The sequence below is a fragment of the Microtus ochrogaster genome, chromosome 2 (genome assembly GCF_000317375.1).
Source record: "Microtus ochrogaster isolate Prairie Vole_2 chromosome 2, MicOch1.0, whole genome shotgun sequence".
NCBI classification, from domain to species: domain Eukaryota; kingdom Metazoa; phylum Chordata; class Mammalia; order Rodentia; family Cricetidae; genus Microtus; species Microtus ochrogaster.
Genome location: NC_022010.1, coordinates 13,630,041 through 13,642,297, shown reverse-complemented (window position 1 = coordinate 13,642,297; position 12,257 = coordinate 13,630,041). Strand labels below are relative to the sequence as shown.

The 12,257-nt window shown below is 41.9% G+C and overlaps 1 protein-coding gene across 1 annotated transcript in view; it reads left to right on the top strand.

Annotated features, from left to right (window-relative positions):
- Ccdc62 (coiled-coil domain containing 62) overlaps positions 1 to 12,257 on the top strand; it is a 38,308-nt gene that overhangs the window by 2,660 nt on the left and 23,391 nt on the right. Inside the window, exons 2-4 of the mRNA XM_026788133.1 lie at positions 1,797 to 1,989; positions 6,769 to 6,935; positions 9,482 to 9,583. Of these exons, the coding sequence (XP_026643934.1) occupies positions 1,797 to 1,989; positions 6,769 to 6,935; positions 9,482 to 9,583 (462 nt within the window). The remainder of the gene's footprint in view (positions 1 to 1,796; positions 1,990 to 6,768; positions 6,936 to 9,481; positions 9,584 to 12,257) is intronic.

The following is a 12,257-nucleotide window of genomic DNA, read 5'->3' as shown; positions in this document are numbered from 1 at the left end:
AAAAAAAAAAAAAAAAAAAAAAAAAAAAAAAGATCTTTCTATACTCCTACATTATTAATTTAGCTTTGTTCTTTTAAGTTATATATATGTTTCTGGGCAGTGGTGGCATGCCTTTAACCCCAGCACTCAGGAGGCAGAGGCAGGTGGATCTCTGTGAGTTCGAGGCCAGCCTGGCCTATAAGAGCTAGTTCCAGAACAGGCTCTAAAACTACAGCGAAACCCTGTCTTGAAAAACCAAAAAAGTTATATCTATGTTAAATCTATTACCAAGAAAAAAGATTGCTGTGGGTTTTCTTCCCAGAACATTGTTCTGTACTGTGAACTTCTGTGCGACAATGTCCTTTTGTGTGGTTAGTGCCCTAATGTATGTTTTTAAAGATTGTATTTATTTACTTATTTTATTTATTTATTATGTATACAGTATCTGTCTGCATATATGCCTGCAGGCCCGAAGAGGGCACTAGATCTCATTACACATGGTTGTGAGCCACCATGTGGTTGCTGGGAGTTGAACTCAGGACCTTTGAAAGAAGAGCCAGTGCTCTTAACTTCTGAACATCTCTCCAGCTCCACTTGTGTGTTTTTAACTTACTCAAATTAGAAACTTTTTTAAAAATGGATTATTTCCCCTATTCTTTCTAATTTGTAAATATAAACTGTTATACAATGTGGGAAAGAAAAGAAAAAAAAACGAAATCAGCCTGGACTATTGAGTGAGTTCCAAGATAGCGAAGGCTATACAAAGAAACCCTGTCTTGAAAAACAAAAACAAACAAACAAACAAAAAACATTAAAAAGGGTAGTTACGCATTTTTTAAAAATACTATCTGTATAAAAGGAGTTACTGGAGATAATATTGTTAGGAATGGGAATGGCACATGGTTGACAAGCGGGGAATGTAGCTCAGTATTTTTTTAAATCAGTGCTATAAAAAGAAAAATTTGAAGCAGCTGTAGCAAGATCTTGACAACAGGAACCTCAGTTCTAGAAACATGAGATGTCATTGTACTTTTGTCTTTGGTATACATATGCAAATTTCTCTTCAAAATTTTGTTTTTAAGATTTTTTTTTCCAGAATGAGATCTAGCTTTGTAGATGAGGCTGGCCTCAAACTCAGAGATCTGCTTGCCCCTGCCTCCCAAGTGCTGAGATTAAAGGGGTGTACCACCACAACTCAACTAGCCTACTTTTTTTTCTTGGTTTTTTGAGACAGGGTTTCTCTGTAGCTTTGGAGCCTGTCCTGCAACTTACTCTATAGACCAGCTTGGCCTCGAACTCACAGAGATCCTCCTGCTTCTGCCTCCAAATGCTGGGGTTAAAGGTGTGTGCTACAACCTGGCTATTTTCTTCCAGATTAAAATCCCCATTCTTTCTTCAAAATTTCTTCTTTTTTTTTTTTTTTGAGACAGGGTGTGTGTGTGTGTGTGTGTGTGTGTGTGTGTGTGTGTGTGTACACGTGCGTGCTCACATGTTGGAGAGCACAGAAGGGCAGAGTCAGGAATAGCATTGGTGGCTAGAACAGGAAGATTGACAGCAAAGCAGGGAAAAGCAGAAGCTGAGTGTGTCGTGGCTACCCAGAGGTTTTAGAAGAGGCCCTACTCTCAAGACTGTGTGGTCTGATGGAAGATGAGAGGCAGACTGTGTGGTGTAACTTGCTGTATTGCTCCTAAAAGAGAATAAAACTCAATTTCACAATTTTAGTTGGCAGCAAAAGAGTATAATTATTTGGAAGATAGATGTTGTGGCTGATGTGTGGTTTGGGTTTATCTTGATTTAAAACTACCCTCCATGTTTAGAACATCGGGTCAGAAGTTGAGAATTCCACCATTGAGAAACAGCGGAAGGAGCTGCAGCTGCTCATTGGAGAACTGAAAGATCGAGATAAAGAGCTCAATGACATGGTTGCAGTGCACCAGAGACAACTTCTTTCATGGGAGGAGGATCGGCAGAAAGTGTTGACTTTGGAGGAACGTTGCAGCAAATTAGAAGGTCAGAAACACACACAGCTCCATCTGCTGAGTACATCTGTGTGCTGACACACCAAAAGAATTCAGTCTTGTTGAAGATGGGCAGGTTTTAAAAACAGCCACATAGGAAAAGTGCTAGTCAGAGCTAGAGTTATCATGGCGTGAAGGCTGTGGGTGTAGCTCAGTGGTAGGGAATGCTCAAAGCCATGGGTCACTACAGTCGTCTTTTTTAAAACCTAGAGAAATGGGTGACAAGATGGCTCAGCAGGTAAGGTACTTGCTGCTAAGACTGAAGACCCTGAGTTCAGTCTCTAGGACCTAAACAGTGGAGAGAGTTGATTCCCTCAAGTTCTCCTTTGATTTTTACAACACACAAGCCTTGGCACACGTGTGTTCTTATAAATATAAATAACTAATTTTTTAAAAAAATTACGTATATGAGTGTATTACGCCTTAACTACATGCATGCAATACCAGAGGAAGTCAGAAAAGGGTGATGAATCTCCTGGGATTGGAGTTATAAGTGCTTATAAACCATTATGTGGGTGCTGGGAATCGAACCTGGATCCTCTAGAACAGCAAGTGTTCTTAACTGCTGAGCCATTTCTCTATCCCCTAAATAAAATTTCAAAAAACTCAAAATAGTGTTGGGAATTTAGTGTTAATCCCACCGGAGAGAATAAAGACCATTACTCACATTCTTTGGTCAAATATGCAAGGTTTCCTTTCTGTCGGACATGGCTGTCTTCCTAGAGTGAGGTTTGAATAAATAGCATCAAACATAGGAGACAGTGGGGTTATGTTGCCCCCAAAACGGCAAGACCAGGAGTTTTCCAAGGGCTTGGGGATTTCCAGAGGATTTTGATTTGCATAGGACCTGGGCTTGGCAGAACATCTTATCAGGGTAGAGGTTAGGTATAGGATATAAAACAGGTCAAATTATAGAAAATGGGTCAAGACTTGGTCATATCTGAGTTTTACAGAGAACAGGAATGAACTTATTTTGACCTTGTAATAAGATGACTTTTAATTTTAAGATGGAGTCAGGCAGGTCCATCAATATAGCTCAGTTGGTAGAGTGTTTGCTTAGCAGGCATGAACGAAGCATTGTGCTCTGTCCCTAACATCATGTAAAACCAGCATGGTCAGTGGAGTCAGATGACCACAAGTTCAACATAATCTTAGGTACAGTAATTTCGAAGCCAGCCTGGGATTCATAAGACCTTGTCTCAGCCGGGCGGTGGTGGTGCACGCCTTTAGTCCCAGCACTCGGGAGGCAGAGGCAGGCAGATCTCTGTGAGTTCGAGACCAGCCTGGTCTACAAGAGCTAGTTCCAGGACAGGCTCCAAAACCACAGAGAAACCCTGTCTCGAAAAACCAAAAAAAAAAAAAAAGACCTTGTCTCAAAAATTCCAAAAAGAAAAATATAAATATAAAAGATTGCTAATTGAAAGTAAAATAAATAGGGCCTGAAAGATGGCTTAGTAGGTAAAGGCACTTGCTGCCAGACCTGGGGACCTTAGTTCAGTCCCCAAGAGCCTCATGGTGGAAGAAGAGAACCAACTCTCACAAGTTCATCTCTGATCTCTACGCCCATTGTGACATACATGCATAAGCTTGTGCACACACAATAAATGTCAATTTAAAAAGAATTCAGGTAGTATAAACAGGTGTGGTGGTATACACCTTTAATCCTAGCACTAGAGAGGTAGAGGCAGGCAGATCTGTATGAGTTTGAGGCCAGTCTGATCTACATAATTCTAGGACAGCCAGTGCTAAAAAGAGACCCAGTCTTCAAAAAAAAAAAAAGTGGTGTAGAATATTTCTTTAAGACTGATTTATTTATTGTATCTATAGTGTCTGCTTGCATGTATGCCTGCTTGCCAGAAGAGGGTACAAGATCTCATTATAGATGGTTGTGAACCACCATGTGGTTGCTGGGAATTGAACTCAAGACTTCCACCCCACATTCCAAACTACCTAGGGAACTAGGTGTGACAATTTGTGACTTCTTGGCCTACAGTGACCTGACCGAAGGTAACCTCCTGGCTACGTGACCAACGTGAACCGCGCGGCAAGAGCTCAGACCCCTGTGCCCATCCCCCAACTCCTTACCATATATAAAGCTGTACCCCATCTCTAATAAACGGAGGCTCTGACAAATGTAAAAAAAAAAAAAAAAGACTTCTGGAAGAGCAGCCAGTGTTGTGCCCTTAACCTCTGAACCATTTCTCCTGCCTGTAAAAATATTTCTTAATAACACAGTTTGTATATAGTCACTAGCACCTAGATTTTGAAGTAATCAAGATTTGGGCTTGGATTTGCAGATTAATGGAGGTGCTTGCCTAGCATCCAAAGGACTCTGTTAATCTTCAGTACCACATACAAGAGCAAGATTTAATAAGTTCTTTATGGAAAGAGGAAAATTTGCTGACCAGTAAACATGTTAGTATGTTCTCGTTCTCATTAGTAATTAGGGAAACACAAACCACAATGATAGACCATTTTATGTTTGTTAGTCTGGCAAAAGCCATCAGGCCTTGTTACCCATATACAGGAAGATAGAGAGCCACAGAAAGGGTATGCACTGCTGATGGGAGTAAGGTGGCACAATTGCTTTGGGAAATCATTTCACAGTGCCTGGGAAAGTTGAAGACATATGAATCCTTTAAAGAAGGAAGGGTCTGAAGGCTGCAGTCCAGCCATTCCACCTCCAGGAATTTTCACTTCAGTTGCCTAGCAAATTTACTAATGCAGTAACGCATGCAGTGTGTTCAGAGGTCAAAAGAGGTGTTGGATCCCCTGGGAGTGAAGTTAAAGTTATAAACTACCATGTAGGTAATGGAAATCGAACCTGGGTCCTCTGAAGAACAACCAGTATTGTTAACCACTGAGCCGTCTTTTCTCTAACCTCTTCTTTTTTGATTTTTTTGGGGGGGAGATTTCGAGACAGGATTTCTCTGTGTAACAGTCCTAGCTGTCCTGGAACGTACTCTGTAGACCGGACTGGCTTCAAACTCACAGAGAACCTCCTGCCTCTGCCTCCCAAGTGCTGGGATTAAAGGTGTGCACCACCACCACCTAACAATCTCTCTTTTTTTTTTTTTGGTTTTTCGAGACAGGGTTTCTCTGTGGCTTTGGAGCCTGTCCTGGAACTAACTCAGTAGACCAGGCTGGTCTCGAACTCACAGAGATCCGCCTGCCTCTGCCTCCCAAGTGCTGGGATTAAAGGCGTGCGCCACCACCGCCCGGCTAACAATCTCTTATTTATTAATAGATTCATTTATTATTTTTATTTTTTAAAGATTTATTTATTATGTATACAGTGTTCTGACTGTATGTATGCCCGCAGGCTAGAAGAGGGCACCAGACCCCATTACAGATGGCTGTGAGCTGCCATGTGGTTGCTGGGAATTGAACTCAAGGCCTCTGGAAGAGCAGCCAGTACTCTTAACCTCTGAGCCATCTCTTCAGCCCCTCATTTATTATTTTTATTTTATGTGTTTGGGTTCTTTGCCTGGATGTATGTACGTGCATCATTTATGTGCCTGGTGCCCTCCAAGGCCAGGAGAGGGTGTTGGATCACCTGGAACTGGAAATACAGGTAGTTGTGAGCTGCCATGTGGGTAATGGGAACCAAATCCAGGTCTTCAAAAGCAACACCAAACCATCTCTCCAGCCTTTATTTATTCTTTATCATGCGGAATGTGTGTGTGGATATGTACACACAGGTAAGTACTTTTGCCTGAGGTGCTAGTGAGAGTCTTATCCTCTAGAGCTTGCATTACAGACAGTAGTGAGCCACCCAGTATGGGGGCCAGGAGCCAAAACTGAGTCCTCAGCAAAAGCACTTACACTCTGAGTCAGTCATCTCTTCAGCACATTGTTTTCTTTCCTTACTCTTCTTTCCTCCTTCCTTTCTTTCCTTCCTTCCTTCCTTCCTTCCTTCCTTCCTTCCTTCCTTTCTTCTTTCCTTCCTTCCTTTTTTTTTTAATTTTGGAAAGGGTATTCTGTAGTTCAGGCTGGTTTTGAACTTGCTTTGTAGCAAAGGATGATCTTAAGCTACTAATCTTACTGTCTTCACTTGCCTGGTGCTTGTCTGCTGAGATTACAGATGCTGTGCCTGGTTTAGCAGTCTTCATTTCCAGCCATTTCCCCAGTGATGCTGGTGCTCCAGGGTCAAGGACCACATTTTGAGTAGTGAAGCAAATGTGCCCCAAGACACATGTAAATGGACATTCAGAGCAACACTACTTGACAGCTGCAGAGTGGACACAACCTAGATAATCACCAATAGTAGAGTAGATAAATACATGTTGGCATTATAATTTAATAGGCCTTCATGTTGCCGTGTTAGCAATAAGCACAAGTTACAGCATGGGTGGCTCTCAGGATCTTAATCTTAGGCAAACCACATGAAGAGACAAACTCCTGAGTATAATTCTATCTGTGTGTGGCTCACACTGTGCTCTGGGGTGGATGCAGAGACAGATAGGAGAGCAGTAACAGTAAAAGGCAAGGTGTTAGGCTCAGTGGTGGGCAGATAGATGCCTGGCATACTGTCCTCAGCAAGGGGACTCTTCTGAGATCAGTGTCTCGGGAAGTGGGAATTAACAGCGATTATGTGTAGGAAGTGACTTCTTGGTTGATGCCAATGTTTATTTCTGGGATACAAGTTAGGTCTTGTGCATTTCAGAATAAGATGTCTTTAACACGCATAACACACCTTTACTCTGTGATCTGATTTTAAATGCTGCCTGTTAGATCTCAGCACAGACACAGTGACTGAAATTTCCCTCAGGTGAGCTGCATAAAAGAACTGACATAATCAAGTCTCTCATGAAGAAGGTCAAACTCCTTGAATCCAATCAAGCGGAATGTCAGACAGCTCTTCAGAAGACTCAGCAACAGCTCCAGGAAATGGCTCAAAAGGCTACACATTCTGCCCTCCTCTCGGAAGACCTTGAGGTTAGTTTTAATTTTAACAAACTTCATTAGTTCAAATTCTGGGTTTTAGTTACAGAAAAATTAACTTTAAATGTCACCATAAATGGATATGCGCAGCCGGGCAGTGGTGGCGCACGCCTTTAATCCCAGCACTCGGGAGGCAGAGGTAGGCGGATCTCTGTGAGTTTGAGACCAGTGTGGTCTACAAGAGCTAGTTCCAAGCCGGGCGATGGTGGCGCACGCCTTTAATCCCAGAACTACAGAGCGAGTTCCAGGACAGGCTCCAAAACCACAGAGAAACCCTGTCTTGAAAAACCAAAAAAAAAAAAAAAAAAAAGAGCTAGTTCCAGGACAGGCTCCAAAGCTACAGAGAAAACAAACAAACAAACAAACAAAAAAGGATATATGTGTATGTATGGAAATGTGTGTTCTGTCCATCTTGGCTTTGTGTTCTCCGAGCTTTCTGGCTAGCTACACAGCAGTGCTCTGCCCTGTAGGTGGAGTTTCATCACAGCCCATGAAGGGTTTTGCTGTTTGGTTTAGAAGCATTGTCCATTTTACCAACAGCACATTATTTCAGAAAGCCTTTCTCGAAGTCTGAAATAAGTACCTTCAAGTTTTGGTAGCTTTGAATTTGGCTTTCTAAATTCTGAATCCCTCCCCTTCTCTCCCCTCCCCCTTCCCTTTTCCTCCCTCTCTTCCTTTCTCCTCTTCTTTTCCTGTAGTAGAGATTAAACCCAGGGCCTTGACGATGCCAGTATCCCAGTCCTTTTTCACGTCTCCTTTAGTCTCTTCTAGTTGAACCGCAGTTCTCCAGTCTCAGCCTCTCAAGTACTGAGGTTAACCTAAGGTCTCTCTCTGCTACGATAAATACACACAAAACTAGTTACATATTTGCTATAAAATTGAAAAGATTACGTCCTCAGTATTTTCTTTCTTCTTCCTTCCTTCTTTCCTTCTTTCCTTCCTTTCTTCCTTCCTTCCTTATTTATTATTATTATTACTATTATTATTATTATTATTTGGTTTTTGAGACAGGGTTTCTCTGTGTAGCTTTGGAAACTGTCCTGGCACTTGGTCTGTACACCAGGCTAGCCTCGAACTCACATAGATCTGTCTGCCTATGCCTCTCAAGTGCTTCATTTAAAGGCGTGCGCCACCACCACCCAACTTTGTTGTTTTTTTTTTTGAGTTAGTCTCACTATGAAGCCCAGCCTAATCTTAAACTTGTAGTCCACTGCTTCAGCCTCTTGAATGCTGTAATTACAGTTTGCGTCACTATGCTCAGCTAAATTGTATATTTTAGAACAGTTTGAGGGGCACAGCTAACTAGTATGGCAAGAATAGAGTTCCCAGCTGGGCGGTGGTGGCGCACACCTTTAATCCCAGCATTTGGGAGGCAGAGGCAGGTGGATCTCTGTGAGTTCGAGGCCAGCCTGGACTACAAGAGCTAGTTCCAGGACAGGAACCAAAAGCTACGGAGAAACCCTGTCTCGAAAATCCAAAAAAAAGAAAAAAAGAAGAATAGAGTTCCCATGTCTGCTATATTTACACACGCAGCTTCTCCTACTTCTAAGGCCCTGCATCACAGTGGTCTTTTCGTTGTAACTGATGAATGTGGGTGGGTACATCATTATCACCTCAAATCCAGTTTAAAAACAGCGTACTTTTTGTGTTTTGCTTTCTCTGGATTTTTGAAAATGTATATTGGCATATTGAACCTAACCCAGTGTAAAGTTCTTTTAGCCTGGATATAACAAAGTTGTGCAGGAGTCACAAAGACTACTTCTTTTATGGAAATCCAGGTCTCATTTGTTTATTTTCTTCTTTCCTCACAGCCTAAAATTATAAAAAAAAAATAGGAAAAGGACATGAGTCATGAAAAAAGATACAGTTTATATATTTTTTAAAGATTTATTTATTTAATTATTGTGTCTACAACATTCTGCCTCCATGTATTCCCGCACAGCAGAAGAGGGCACCAGATCTCATTACAGATGGTTGTGAGCTACCATGTGGTTGCTGGGAATTGAACTCAGGACCTTTGGAAGAGGAGCTCTTAACCACTGAGCCATCTCTCCAGCCCCCAGTTTATATTTTTTTGTAGTTTCAACTATCATAGTTTTTTTTTCTGGATAGTGAATAAAAACTGTAATCGAGAAAGTGTGAGCTCATAAGCAAAGCTCCATGGCTTCAGAACAGTCTCCCTGTGTTCGTGGAAAGACACTGAATTTGGGACTGGGCAAGGTTTTGAGTGGCTTCCTTAAACCAGCTGTGTGGTATTTCATTTGTGAGTTAATTAAAATGATTTTACTTAAAAATAAAAACAAATGTTTATAAACTTAACCTGTATAAATCAATTTAAGTTAGAACAATTATCAAGTATTGGTAAAAAGCTAGAGTTAATAGGTGAATATGTATTTGCATTTTTTGATAATTGCTTACTTAGCCCACTTTATTCCTTAAAAATGTTAAATTTGAAAAATAGAGAAACAAGTGTTGATTGTGCTTAGTAACATAATGAAAGCATTTGCAGACTCAGTATTTTCTGTGTTGTTCCCTTGTAGGCTAGAAATGAAAATCTCAGCAGCATGCTAGTGGAACTTTCTGCTCAGGTAGGACAATTGCAAGCTAGAGAGCAGGCTCTCACTACCATGATAAAGCTAAAGGTAATTGAAATGCCATACCTCCACTCCAGAGCTCACCACACACTCCATCTCTCCCCAAGTCCTCAGCAGCCCAGAAACAGAGCCTCTAACATTGCTAATTTCATCTTCTCCTTTCAAAAATGAAAGAAAGGTTTACACGGTGTTCCCAGAGCTTCTGCACTTCATCTCAGTGAATCTGTTCTCTTCCCAGGTACCTGCTGATAGGGCTCCTGAAGATACTGACCATTAGATGCTTGTTAGTCTTTTATAAAACAGAGGAAAACTGGCAGCTGCCAAACACTGGTGTTATGTGAAACCACGAGAGTCTGTTAAAGGGTCTCAGGTATTTATTGAGGTATAGGGTAGGGACAGACACTGATACAGAACCCTCGAGGCGCCATGGCTGATCCAGCGGCCTCTTCCAGTCACTTTGCTCTGGTGAAGAGTACTAACCACACAAACTGTCTCTTGGTTACTTGCTGTGCTCTGACCACCCTAGAGAGTGTGAGAGCAAGAGGGAAGCAGCCCTCTCCCTCAGCCTTTACGCTGTGCTGTAGGCAGATAAGACCATGTCCTAGGGCCTGCTGCCCCAAAAGTCATTCACTAACCAGATCAAAATCCCAGCACACACTGGTAGACTGTGACGTACAAGCCCCTCAGAGAGTGAGCACCCCTCTGCCTCATGCGTCTTTGGCAGTTACTAAGCAAAAGGAGATGCTGGTGTAGTGGGACATTTGTATGAATTCATCGGTAATTTCCCCCAACATTAATGCTGGAATGTGATCATGAGCAAACTTTCTGAAAATTAAAGAGAAAAACATTAAAATATGTAGAATTAGCTTTAGTTAAAATAATGACCAGCATCATGTCCATCACAGCACTGGCAGAGGTTATGAAATAATGAAGATGTCTCCAAGTGTAGGACAGTGTGTTCACAAAGAAGCAGCACGCCCACGATCAAAGTCCTGATTGAGGAAAATAGTCTTTACTAGAAGCGCAGACTTGTTGGGACATACTTAGAAAGACTGAAGCAGGAGCTCCAAGCTCCTTGTTTAAGGCTGACAAGGATTGAAGGAATTCTCTTTCTTGTCATTGGCTTAACTGCTTTTTACTTTAAAACTGGTCTTGACATAAAGTTGTTTTTGCTTTTGTTTGTTTGTTTGTTTGTTTTTGAGACAGGCTTTCTCTGTGTAATAGCCCTAGTTGTCCTGGAGCTTGCTCTGTAGACCAGGCTGGCCTCAAACTCACAGAGATCCACCTGCCTCTGCCTCCTGAGTGATTGGTTAAAGGTTTGAACCACTACCACCCAGCTTGTGTTATTGTTTTCATAATTTTTTAAAAATTTATGGTGGTGGGGGCTGAACACAAGTCCTTTTACATGCTAGGTAAGCACTCTACCACTGAGCTACATCCTTAGCCCTTCCACTGTTTCTGATTTTGTTTTATTTTCTACTGGCCTGAAACTTGTAATATAGCCCAGGCTGGCCCAGGACTCATTGATCCTCCTCCCTTAGCCTCCAGAATGCTGAGATTCCACCACGCCCAGTCTTCTACTAGCTATTAAATGGTTCACCCCAATCCTTTATCTCTCCATAAAGCCCTACAAACTTGTGAGTTTTGTTTTGTTTTTTAATCAGAATGCCAGTGCTGTGGGTATGCTCAGAAAGGTATACCTGTTAATCATGTGTTTCAGCAAGTGTCCCTGAGTCTGAGGACTAAGCCTGGGACCTCAAACATGGCAGGCATGCTCTACCACTAAGCTACTTCAACCATTTACTGTTGTACATTAATTATGGTTAGAATTGCTTTTCAACCATAAAAGCTTCTAATGCAGCATGTTGGCTGGATGAGGTCATAAGAGTTTGTTCTCCTAACAAACTAAATGTCGGTCAGAAATGTTGGCCCCACGGGACTTAACTGTCATCCAGAAAATAACAACCCCGTTGAAGAACAGCCAACATATCACTTGCTGAACAGTTTAGCCTGGCTACCAAATTGTCTAATTCTTGATGGATATGGTAGCACACACCTTTAATCCCAGCACTTGGAGGCAGAGGCAGGCAGATCTTTGTGAATTTGAAGCCAGCCTGGTCTACAGAGCAAGTTACAGGAGAGCCAGGCCTATGTAAAGAGACTCTACCTAAAAAAATGTCTGACTTTCAGCTGGGCAGTGGTTGTGCATGCCTTTAATCCCAGCATTCGGGAGTCAGAGGCAGGTGGATCTCTGTGAGTTTGAGGCCAGTCTGGTCTACAGAGAGAGTTCCAGGACAGGCTCCAAAAAGCTACAGCGAAAACCTGTCTAAAAAACCAAAAAAAGTCTGACTTTCAACTTTTCAAGATAAAATAAGGTGTCGTGACAGCACACAGTTTCCCAAGCCAGCCAACTACACTGAAATGGCTGCTTCAGCGCCATGGTCAGATAAGAATTTTTTTTTGTGTCTGCTGATTGATCCCTTTGCCACTTGGTGCTAGCATAGGGTTACAGCAACTGAGTAAACCTAAAAGGCGGGTAGGCAGGAACTCACCGCACAGTCCAGTCTAAGTAAGGACAACCTTACTGATTATTTAGAAGCTAAAAATCTAGACTAACAGTTTTCTTCTTCTTCTTCTTCTTCTTTCTTCTTCTTCTTCCTTCTTCTTCTTCTTCTTCTTCTTCTTCTTCTTCTTCTTCTTCTTCTTCTTCCTCCTCCTCCTC